Source organism: Drosophila subpulchrella, chromosome 3L, assembly GCF_014743375.2.
Source record: "Drosophila subpulchrella strain 33 F10 #4 breed RU33 chromosome 3L, RU_Dsub_v1.1 Primary Assembly, whole genome shotgun sequence".
Taxonomy (NCBI): domain Eukaryota; kingdom Metazoa; phylum Arthropoda; class Insecta; order Diptera; family Drosophilidae; genus Drosophila; species Drosophila subpulchrella.
In genome coordinates this window covers 14,202,211-14,215,074 of record NC_050612.1, presented here as the reverse complement: position 1 = coordinate 14,215,074, position 12,864 = coordinate 14,202,211, and the positions used below count along the sequence as shown (strand labels likewise).

Here is a 12,864-nt window from a genome sequence, read left to right as displayed (position 1 = left end):
TTAACATGGATACATATTCCTGAAGCACCTTATAAAAAATTATGAAAAGCCACTTTCTTGAGAAAATACAAATAAATTGTTTAAATGTTTTTTATATTTTTAAATATTTGAAAAATATTTCCGGCAACACGAAACACTTTAAAAATATTATAGAATCTTCCCATGAAAGTTTAATATACTTTAACATATTTTTGTATACATTTTTTTTTCAATCTAGGGCTTCTTTCATATTATCAACAAGGCTTTAGTTCCCGAATCACCTTCTATTAAACGTAGGAAACTAAATATTTTTATTAGTCAATTTAGAAAATCTTTCTAGACATTCCACAAAAATGTAATGAATTTTGTTTCAGTAATTTTTTTGTGCTTTGCCGAGTGGAATGGGTAAAAAGATATGTAAACATGGACGCTATGGAAACTCCCACATAAAGAGTCAGCAGAACTCTTATTACTTTTGTGAAAAGTCGCCCAAATATTGACATAGCCCCAGGCAGCGAGATTCCACAAATTTCTGTGACATGCTCTTTGAAACCTACTAACCAAAAATATGTGGACTTTGGTCAATGCTTCAAGTTATAAAAAAAACAACACATAATGGATTCCTAAGTGGAGGAATGCAGTGGAAAAGCACTTGGATAAATATCGAATTTCCAAGATAATTTCTGGGCAAACATAAATGATTTAAACTTTAAATGACTTTTGATCAATTGTTAAACTAATGCTCTCACACCGCCAGCCGAAAAATAAATGTTTGCAAGTGCAATCTTTCCGCTTGGCAGCCCTTTTTAGTCTTTGATAAATCCCTTTCTCGCCCAGCATGAAACTGATTTAGAAGCCATGGAATGCAGGTGTAATTACTCTTGTATAGGGATTTTTGTGGATTAAAACGAATATTTTGAACAGCAGGCACTAAAGCTCAATATTTGTTGGGAAATATTAAAAATATGTAAAAATCCATGGGTATTGAAAACAGTGTGTATAATCGTTGTTATACCCATGGATTGTTTGTACACGTTGCATTCCTGGAATTACTGGCTGTTTTCACGATAAACAAGTGCAGCAATCGCGCTACGAATCCCAGGAATTACTTTCGGCTTTATCAACAGTCAGCAGTTGGCTCTTTAAAGTTTCCATTGTGTGGCACTTAAGGGATATACTTTGCACACCACAATCCCAGATACCACTCACCAGATCCTTGCAGCGCGCACACCATTGACAATAAGCTCACTTTCACGAGGCTGAAACGCGCACGCTTTCTATCTAATTGCTTAGATGGCTCCTTTCCCTGGCTCCTGATGCCAGGATAATGAGTTTTCCATTAGCGCTTGAGTGCGGCGGGCAGTGGCAATATTTGCCAAGCGTCTTGACTGCTTAAGTGAAAATTCAATTAAAGCATGGGAGAAATCAAATGAAATTCCTGTCGCTCTCAGCACCCGCAACTTTGGACACTTTGACTTTCGTGCAGTGGTGGTGGCCATCGAACTTGGCTTGGAGTATATTCCAATAAATATATATACAAACATGCATGTTTGATGGAACTGAAAACCCAGAAAAGATGCAAACTTTTGACAAGCACCGCTGGCTCACCATAGAAACAACAGGAAACCGGAAGTGTAACAAAGGATGTCCAACTTTTCTGAGCATGCATCGAGCCAAGTTTCCCCACACAATGGTAATCTAAAACTTTTGTGTGTCAAACTCAAAAGATTGAGCTTCCCGGATTAAATTAAATGTTACATTTTAAAGCAGTTTAATAACATCTCCCCTTACTTACGAGAAAAATTGACAGTTGTGAGGCAACTTGAGGCCCAAGGACATTTTGTGACTTCTACAGACTTTCTGGACTTTCCCTTGATTTATAGCATATGACAAGTGGGCTATGGTTGGTGTATTTTAAAAGGCAGAAAGTAAACAAACTTTTTGGGCAACTTGACGCTTGACGAGAAAGGCAGCCAGTTTGTCACTCGCTTTATTGCGTATACGCAGCGTGGCCGGGGAAAAGGGTCGACATGAAAGTCAGTTCAGTTGGCAGGAAATTTATGTAGATTTATGTGCGTGTGCTCGCTTAAGGCTCATCATACCCACTCATGGATACGTGTCTATATACATACAATTAGAAAATTAGCTTTTAAATGAAGTTAATTCACGCTCCAGGGGGATGCCATAAAAGATGTAAGCATCTTAACGAATATTAAATGATGAAAACAATTTGGCAACGAAATTCTTACGGCCTATTCAAGAGGAACTTTAATTGGAACATCAAATTTGCCAGCCTCAAGAAAACATATTTGTACTTTAATTTATTCCCCTGAAAATGGCCATAAGTTCCAGCGCTTAATGGTCATTTGGGGGCTTACAACTTATTACAATAATAGAATTCTGCCAAGTGTAAAATACAAACAACTTCCAGAATATCGAGGACTTAAAGCTGACAGCCCAAAGTCATCTTGCTTTTTTGTGGCATTTCCGAGGGAATTTCGGCAGACACATATTGAAGCCAAAATAATTAGAACATAAGTCGGCAAAGCATTCGCGTTAGCTGGAAGCCGTTTGTCAGCAATAAATCGCGCAAGTAAATTATGTGGAACAAAGCCCACACATCAATCTTCTGACCCCCAGGAAGCTGTAGGCTTAGGTGACACCTCAGCGTTAAAATACATGGTGGGGATTCGATGGAAATTAGCCAGATGTCGCACATAGGAAAGCCCCAGGAGGCTGCTTCCCAGAAACATTAAGCCATTTTTAATTGAGCCTCTTTTTAACGCGCTGCTTCAAAGCAAAAACCGCGCTCTTTAAAACAAAAGCAAAACATTCGACCTTTTTGCAGTCTGCACAGTATTAGCATACAAAAAGGCTGAGATTCTTTTCAGAGGAAAACGACCTGTAAGGAGAATCCGTTTACCAAATGAGTCCCCTCTTATTTGCAAAACCGACAAGAACAGCACCGTTTTCCTGCTCTTCAATGAAACCCTTTACCTTTTACTTTCCCCTTAAAGACAGTAGCAAATTCAATTTATTCGCCTGACCTTTAAGCGTTTCGTTTTCTTCTTATATTTTACGAGATTTTTAATTGGCAATACATACGTGCGCCTTCTGTATGACAAAATAAAAACAAATAAAAGTACTAAAATACTCGCAGGCTGGACAGAACGGATATCCTTTTCACATTTCTGGCTGAAATAAAAATCGATTGAATGAAATGAGTTTCTGATAGTTCAAAGGCTGTACCAGCAAGCCCCATTTTAAGAGGGTATCAGACAGACCGCAGCTGGAATACATAGTTCCCATGACAACGACTCGCGGCAATTAAATCCCCAAAGCGAAGTCGAGTAAAACGCGATTAATGTTCCAGCAATAAATATGAAATTTTGAATGAATACAGTTTGAGATATAGAAATCCTGCAGAGTATTTTACGAATTTAATTCATTTAGCCCCAATTAAGTAAATTGCTAAAAGGGTAAGGGCAAAAACTAGTGTGCAGAATCAATTAAATAAAGATAAACGTTAGAAAATTGAACAATAAACGTTTGGCAACTAGACCAGAAGCCATTATTTGCAAACTATTTCCGAGTGAACTAATTTCAGTAATAATAATAATAGTTTCCCCCAAAAAACAAACTTTAACTGGGTGCCAAGCACTTTTGATTGTTATTCTTTCATTAGAATTGTCTCGATATTAAATTTTAGTTGCTCGGCTTGTTTATTTTGCCGGCTGGTGTGTTTGCATTTGAAATTCGCTGTCAAAACTTTTGCCTGACTTGCGCCAAGTGTCACTTGACATTTTAGCCGACTGAAGATGACCCCTTTTAAAGAGATAGAGTGGGAAAAGTCTTGGCTCAGCAGGGAAATTTCTATAAATGATAAATCGTCTCAAAGTGCTTGGGCTTAAGCAGGGTTGACAATTGATATGCCTTCGAACGGAATTTTCATGGCGGGTGAGCATAAGAAATAAGCTTATTTAGTTGGGGCTCTGGATGGCGCTTTAAGGACTTTAAACTGGTTATGAAGCCCGGCGAAAGTGCAGGTTCCTTATCCCTATAATCTCCTTTTCAGCGAATTAGACGTTGGAAACACCGACTTAAATTATCTCTCACATTTGAATGGCTTTTACGTGTCTCTCGGGTGACATTTGCGGATGCCATTCATCGCGGCGTCCATTAGTTTCAATCAAATTTCATAAGCAAACAAGCAGGACCCAATAACCGGATGTATAAGCGCGTGTTTATACATCTTGGCATTGGCATTGGCATGCATGATAAATAATAAACATATTATAAATTGCTTTTTCCTCTGCAAGCAGTTTGGCCATCAATCAATGGTGGGCAAACGAATGGGTCCAAAGGCCTTTGACTTCGCTTCCGCATCGAATTACTCAGCACATCCCACTCAGAGGGCATTGGCAAATAAGATTTGTGACGCCCCTTTTTGGGGTTACCCATACATTTGCTGACATTAAATCAGGGCAACCCGTAATTAAAGACCACGCACCTTTCCCCCTCCAAAATCCAAAATGCTTTTCATGGTTAATTAAAAGTTGGGCGTCATTCGATTAGCATATCGAGTGGCATTTCCCAACCACTTCCTGTCAGTCCTAGCTGTCATGGGCCATTGTCAGAAGCTTTAAATTAATTAATTAACTCTCGATGTAAACATTTGTTCAATCAACGTCCCACGTGAAATAAGGGCTGTCCTCGGCCCTTTGGTTTACACTGAAAAATTGAGTGCTCATTTTCATAATGGGTTTTCTAAATAGCGTATACGACACGTGGGCAGTTTGAGTGAGTGGGAATGCCCCGCAGGTGTTGTTTTAATGAGCCAGATGTCTGTAAACGCGTCAGCAATCAAAGCATTCTATTTTGGGTAATCATTAGATATATATATATTTCGAAACGAGACCATTTACGGTGCGTTTGATTGGCAACAAAGAGTCATTCGTTAACAAAATTTAAATTTTATATCTGGAAATCAATACAACTTTAACTTGCTCTGGCTCTATAATTTCGCACATGCCACACGCACCAAATCAGTCCTTTCAATCACTTAATCCTTGAACATTTGCATATCCCAATTGCATTGCTGTTGTGTCGAAATGCATTCAGCCATTGTCACTTCCATCTCCAGCGGAATGTTTATTCATTTATCAGCCCCGAGCGCAGATGTTTCAACAGGATAAACATGATTCTACACGGATGCCCAAAGCAATTGCAAACGTTGAACACGGCGTATACGCAATAAGTGAGACCGAATAAGCTAAGGCTAAACAAAACAATTGCAATCAACGTGGGAAAATGCAAGACCAAGCCGAAAATGTCAACACAAGCAATAATAAATAATACGTATACGCACGGTGGGTTATCCGCATGAGAAATCGCCTCCATTGTTGTTGTTTGCACAACGTGTGTTTGCCATCAGTTTTTGGTGAGCCTATGTTGGTTTCCCCCCTCAAATCAAAGAAAATCTGCTTTGACAGGACTGAGGTACCGAACCGAAAAAAAAATACAAGCAACAATGTGAGTAGAGGTAGGAAAAAGGTGTCACATCCACGTTGACAAGTGAAAGTAAGCTCTGCTGCTTGTCGTCAACGTAAAAGGCTTTAAGGGAAAACACAAAACAGTTTTATTATTTCCCAGAACGTAAGCATATTTTACATTTTCATCTGCTTAAAAGCTACAACCGCAAGGTAAAAACAAGATACCGCAACCCATGATTATCAAATGGGTTCATCTCGAGGGCTGGAAAATTAAATGATGCTAAATATGAACGCACACCCACACGGGAAGAGACTAATAATCCCCGGGCTAATAAAAACACTCCCAAAAAGGGTCCACTTATCGCAGGACTCCGAAATAAAGCACTCGCCCGTAAAAGATTCCCATCAGTGTGACAGTCGAAAGAGGAAATTCCTATCTGCCAGCCATAAATGGTTCCTAATGGCCAATGCCTTGCTACGGGAGTTGCCCGGCAACGGAATCACATAAAAATGTTTCCCCAAGGCGAAAAAAAAATCTAAAAATACAAAATTGAAAGAACTGCAATTTGAATTGAACTTTGGCTTTACAAAAATAAGCAACTGTGATGTTGAAGACCGAAAGCCGTGATATAATCCGCTTTCAAATGGAACACACACAGCATTTGCTAAAGTGGACAAGAAGGAAAGGCCAAAAATGTATTTACCTAACGAAAACATAAAGCTGATCACGTTCAGGTCCTTTTGATTGCCAGATGTTTCACTTTTCGTGTCAAATTTTTCAGACTCACTTGACAGCTATTTTGCATTCGCATGACAGCAAAAGTTTCCGGAAACACAAGTTTTATCAACTGTTAAATTACGAAATTGAATCATTTTAATGCAAAAAAAAAACTGTTTACAATATTTATAAGTATGGGCCATATCAAAAACTTCTTGGAACTGCGAAAGGCTCTAGCAAAACTTTCTGACTGCAAGAAATACAAAAAGTTCTGGAAACAATTTGACTAACTTTCTTTTGGCGAAACTTGGGCAGTTTTCCTTTTGCCTTATTAAATTGAACAAATATTAAAACTCAACAATCATTTATAATCGCTGTTTTTCCCCAAAAGAGCACAAAAATGTGGTTGACAATGGCCGATGAGCAAAACTCATTGAATTCCTGGTGGTCTGGTCAAATACAAAAGAGCATAATCAGGTTGTAAACCATTTAATACATCGCAATTTATCCAATGTTTTCATTTGTTAGTCCCAACTTTTGATAGCAATGTAATCAGCAGGAGGCAAATACCCTTAAAAGTTTTATTAAATAATTGAAGCGGGGCAAAACCTGCCACAAAGCCATCAATCAATCAATATACAGCAGCTGCGAGCCGAGCCTTTTCAACTCCCTGCGGTAACCCACGGTGAAATTCATCAAATTTGTTTGTCAACAGCAGCTACCGATGAAATTTCTTATAAATTTATTCTACCTAAATTCCTGGAAATCAAGCTGAGCCAAAAATAATAAAGGACAGTATCTTTCTAATCGGTGGTCATCCATTTTTATGGGCTTGGACACATATCAAAATGAGTCGCTCTGAACGTCACGCATTGTTATGTCAGCAATAATTACGTACGCTGGCATTTACGTAAATTTGCTATGACTACCAGAACAATCCAACGGATAACATGGCACTGCAAATGTATTTATAGGCACCCAAAAAGGGTAAACACAAATAGCACTGAAGTTTGCCCAAAGTTTATTGTTCAACAGTCACGAAAATTAAACTAGTGCTCATCATCAATCGGCATCATCGTCACCCACATATGGTACACAAATGGCCCCGAAATATGGAGTTCCTTGAACTTTTTTGCCCACATATGCCAAAATCAATACAACTGAGTGCCTTTATTCATTGTCCGAAAATGCAACTGCAGTGCTTTATTAGCATGAACGTAAAATTTGTGCACACAGAGAGATGTTTATTGGGTATCCAACCGCATCCTGACTAGGAGCAAAGGTCCTCGATGGATTCCCCCTGAAGGAGCAGTCGCTGCTCCTGTTTGTTCTTCTTGGATACGGATTTGCCGCCAGCGGCTTTTCCACGCCTTCGATTCACCACGCCATCCGTTTCGTCCATCATGCGGAGAATCGTGGTCTAAAGTTAAGGACAAATAAGGTTAATGGAAAGTAATTGCGTTATTCATAAAAAAGAATAAACTAATTGATTTCTTTAGAACTCTATACTCTAAATAAAAAATGTAATAGTCTGAGCATTTAATAATTAATATTTATAATTGCTAAAGATTTACTGAATTTAAAAGGAACTGCCAAGGGCATTATAAGTTTTGTTCGGAATATAATGTTCCATACAGGTCAAGGCATTACAGAATTTAAAAGGAACTGTCAAGAATACAATATAATTTTTCCAGAATATGGTGTTCCAAATTCCATAATTTAATAAATTCTAGTAAACGCTGTTATATTATGATGATTATAATGATTATGGTTATGAAGCTTAAGGTTGTTTGGTTTTCATTAAAACTCACCTGATCTGAGCAATCCAATGGAGCCACTGAAATATCCCTCACCGCCCTGAACTTGCCCACGTTGTTGAGATGCTCGTTCTCCAATCGAAAGTAATTCCAAATGAAACGACGGAAAACCTCCAGGGGACTGAGAATGGTCATCATTACATCGCCTTCTATATAGCCAGCTTCAATTAGACTCATGGACAGGGTCCAGCTGAAGCGCAGTATTAAATCCTCAATTATGCCAAAGTAATAGAACCACTGAGGACCGAGAAAGCGGGAAATAGAGATAATGAACGCTTTGAAAGATTGTTTTACGTGCCTTTTGCCCAAATATTTATCGTGGCCATTATTTGTGGGGAACGCTCCCACTCTACCCCCAAAAATAGCTAAACAAAAGCACACCATACCCATCCTGACTTACCGTCGATGAATAAACGATTTCCTCACGCAAGAATCGATTGTCGCCGGCCTTCGAGTCGAACAGTCCCCAGTCCATCTTAATGTCCCATGTGTAGGCGTAGCAGGACGAGAAGATGGCCGATGTAATCCAGCAGTAGAACCAGGGATTCTCCTTGGACAGCGGATAGGTATCTGGAAATCAGAGGGGAATCAACAGAGCGGTGAGTGCACGTACCCTCCTGCCAAATATAATCTACATGAATTTTTGGTCATGAAGACGGCACTAATTGGCACTGGACCGTAAACAACACGCATAATACTCGCATATATTTGCACTTGTGGTGACGTTGGGGTGGCCTAATGAACTCACGCCCCCATAATGAATCCACTTACCCGTGGTAGTGTGATACTTGTGGGCAAATATCACCACAAAGAAGGATGTTGCATACTTCGCTGCGTTGACCAGATGCGGAAACGACTCCTTTGTGTCGCGGTATCTGCGGATGCACTGGGCGAACCGGAAGTAGGCGGGCAAAATGGCCACAATGGGATGCAGCAGAGACACATACTCCACGCAGTGACTGGCAGCTGTTATATAAACAAAACAATGGAGGTAATTTAAACATTTCGTATTCCATAATTAAGTCATTCAGCAGGAGCGTTCCGGAAACTGATTTCGCATTTTAAGTGCTGAGGAATATTGTTTGGTTCTTATAAGCTCATTTGGTATGCAAAAAGTCGGATACAAAGAATTGAGGAGAGGTTCAAACCGAAAACATTTATTTAAGGATCTAATAAACATTAGGAAATTTTAAACTTTCTAATACTTTTATCAGTTTTAAAATTTATTATTTAATTTTGTTTAAAAGAATAAATAAAGGAAACCTTTTTGTAACAATATCAGTTGCACTTTTAAGGGTTGTGGTAATAGTTTCAAGATGATCCAGGTTCATAATATTTTATAAGGTAAGAAAACCTATTTCTCCTTAAATTTTAGGTACACTCACCCTTTCCAGCCTTGTGCCACGTGGGACTTCGACCGAAGAAGCAAATCAGGAAAGGAATATCCAGAAAGGCTGGCACCATACTATTTAGCTGATCAGCCAGCCAGAAGTCGGCAAAATTAACGAAGCAGAATGGCGCCATTATCACTCGCATCAGCACTCTTAAGGCCCAATATCGAGCCTCGTGATGGAAAGTCTTTGTGGGATTGAGCAAGAAGGCAGCCATTAAAGTGTAGAGAAACAGTGGAGCTGCATACTGCGGGATGCCCAAGGGATCGCAGAAAATATAGCTGAGCACGCAGCAGGCCCAGATAACTCCGAACACCGATGCCACCTCCATGATGTTCTGTTCGGACAGGTGATTTCGGGGATCCAACTCAAAGATAAGGACGTGATTCACACCGGATGATCTCCAGCCGTAGACGTTGACGCCCCAGAGGAAGAGGCATTCGATGATGAGGAATGGAGCCCGGAACATTCTCATGCCGGCCCGCCAATTCTCTCCGAATCCATAGAACATGGCAGCGATCACAACCGTTATGAAGAGGACGACAAAGGCGCCGGAAAAGAGACCCACTTTGAAAGTGGTCCAAGGACTTTGCTGCTCCCCCAGGGGCGGCACTCGTAAACGCTTCATCGCCCTTTGGCGATCACCTCCTTCGATGTCCTGGGTGACAGCCTGCTCCGTTTCCTGGATCAGGCGATCGATGTCCTTATTAGTGTAAAAGTGAGCCGCCTCCACATGATCCGTGCGCCAACGGGCACCATAGTCTACGCTCAGCAGCTTATCGTGCTTCTTAAGTATCTTACGGAATCCCGTGAAGTTGAGGTTCTGGTAGTTCTGGAGCAGTATGAGCCCCAGATAAAATTCACTAAATGCCAACTTGAGATCCTGTATCTTGCGCGCCGGCACATTCTTCTTGCCCAGCGGTGTGCGCCTCTTCCAGGCGGGTAGCTTCTTTGGATGACCCATCTCCAGGGCCTCGGTTAGTTCGCTGCGCAGATTGCCGTACTTGCGAGTCGCCTCGGCCATCTTCTCCGAGTAGAATGTGTTGATCTTGGCCAGCTCCTTGTCGCAGTAGTGAAAGAACTCCTCATCGAATTTGGCAAAATATCGGGTCACCATCTCGCGCTCCACGAGCTCTGCAGATGGAGACTGTTCGATGGCTGCATACAGCATGGCTTTCATCTCCTAGAGGATAGAAAAATAGGAATTACCATTTAGTATTATTCAGTTTAAAAATATATTGTCACTTTTTTAAAGTTTGTTTTAAAATAAATCGTTGATACTCGGAACCATAGCTTAAAAAATTTAAACACTACCAATATTTTAAAAATAACAGTGTTAAGTTTTTTTATAGTTAGAGGTAATGTTTTGTAGACTAGGTACATAGTTGATCTTTGTTACACCAGTTTAAGCTGTACATAATGATCAAAATTATTTTAAACCAGGGTATATAATTATTATTATTGTTTTTATGCTAAAACAAATTCTATAAATAAACAAAAATACTGAAAAATTAACCACCTTATATGCATTTAATTATAAGTAATGATATATACTAGAGAAAGTGGTTCCATAAAACACTTAATAGAAAAGCCCTTAAAGCATAGACCCTATACTTGTGCCCCTCACTGTATGTATATAGTTCCCCTTCTTATCTCTGCCTATGTTTTGCCTGTTGTTTTCTTTCTCCCCCCCCCCCCCCACCCCACACCACCCTTTTCTGATATGTTTACGTCCAAGGGGAGCAAAACACAGAATGCCGATAAACAGGGCGCATGCGCGTTGAAAGCTCCACCATTTGACAGTTGGCCACAGCAGCTGATGGGGCACGTGACGTCACAGCTGGCAGAGTGACAGCGGGAAAAGCACACTCGTCCGTGTATCTACACGGATACAGATTTTTCCGCACCGTCGAAAGACACTTTTCGGCACTCACCTCATAGTTAATGTACTGCTTTCGCCACTCGGGCGTTATGTGCGCCGTCAGGTGCTCGGCGAACTTCATCTCGGGGCTGTTGGGGGATCTCACCACTGGCTGCACTGCATCCGCATCCGGATAATGGGCGAGGACGTCGTCGCACTCCAAACGCACGTTTTCACGTAAACATCACAACTGGGCCAGAACAGCCAGGCGAAAGTTCTTGGATGGCGATGGCGATGGCGGATGGTCCAAATGGCGGGGGTTTCGGATACGAGGTATCGAGCTTTCGATATGTAAATGGCTTCGGTTTTGTTATTGTCTGCTCTTACCCCTCATCCGTTTTCAGTGTCAACAATAACAAAAGCGCAACACATTCAAAAATTGATTATATCGGATTAAATTATATATGTAGTTTATAAATTGTCATTCTCACCGAAAATCAATAACTTAGCATTATTAAATATATTGGAAGCGTATTGAGTTGACTTAAAATTATATACAATTTTTATTTAAACTCACCGCAGCTGGTTAACAAAACAATTACTAAGCCGTTTTCCCAGTAATCGGTAACGCCCATATAAAATGCAAGTTAGGAACTGCTGGACATCGGCTGAAATATAATAATTATTATAATAGAAAACCTTTTGACTATATATTTATATAATAAAGCACTTATAAGCTTGCTTTACTTGAAATGTTTCTAGGTTTTTTATGGTTTTACTTATTGGCTGAAAGGTATTTTTCTCGGGATCGCTTCTGGAGTTGGTTCGCTTGAACAGTGAAATGAACCAATGTTCTTTTAGCTATAAAGGTATCTTTATAACTATCGATATGAGCTAAGCATTAACAATAAACGTTAATTTAAAAAATAATAGCATTAAATGCTTACACAACTTAAGTTCGCAAAAAAAAAATCAAATATAACGATAACATTGTAAATTAAATTACAGCATTTAATATACATAATACCTTAAATCCTTATTTTAATTCTTAAATCTAAGTAATAGAAAGCTGTAAAAATGTACTACCCACGCAAACTAAGTTCGCTTTGCCTATTCACTCATATATTAATACTGTTAGCCAAAAAGTACAATACCAATAAAATGAACATTATTAATTTGAGCGATAACAATGATAGATTAAATTGCTGATATAATTGCCTAATATCGTATATCTCTCTGTCTGGGTAATAATTAACTGGAACTAACTGATTGAAGGTACTAATCACGTAAAAAGTACAACAATTTTATTAAATCATTTAAGTAACATTAAAAAAACAGAACGTTGCTGACTTTTAACGATGACAGTAATAAATAAAACCACACTTTTTAGACTTCTCACGATGACAATATTAAGTTCAATTACTACAATTATTAAAAAGAATACCTTTAACCCTTCGAACTAGGCATTAAAATAAAGCAAATTGTTTTGAAGAGGTTGATAGGATTAACTTTAGTGATTGATTCACTCTTGGAAATAAGTGGTATTTCCGTCTCGTTATGAAAATAAAAGAAATTACGGTAATTATAGCATCAGGCTACCCATTAA

The 12,864-nt window shown here is 39.4% G+C and overlaps 1 protein-coding gene across 1 annotated transcript; it reads right to left on the bottom strand.

The window, feature by feature from the left end:
• Positions 1 to 7,358: 7,358 nt before the first annotated feature.
• LOC119555375 (xenotropic and polytropic retrovirus receptor 1) lies at positions 7,359 to 11,559 on the bottom strand. The gene is made up of 6 exons (XM_037866718.1): positions 11,332 to 11,559; positions 9,392 to 10,580; positions 8,778 to 8,972; positions 8,407 to 8,576; positions 8,001 to 8,243; positions 7,359 to 7,609 (listed from the first exon to the last, which is right to left on the bottom strand). Exons 1-6 carry the CDS (start codon positions 11,398 to 11,400, stop codon positions 7,460 to 7,462), a joined length of 2,016 nt encoding a protein of 671 aa, XP_037722646.1. The 5' UTR covers positions 11,401 to 11,559; the 3' UTR covers positions 7,359 to 7,459.
• Positions 11,560 to 12,864: the final 1,305 nt, after the last annotated feature.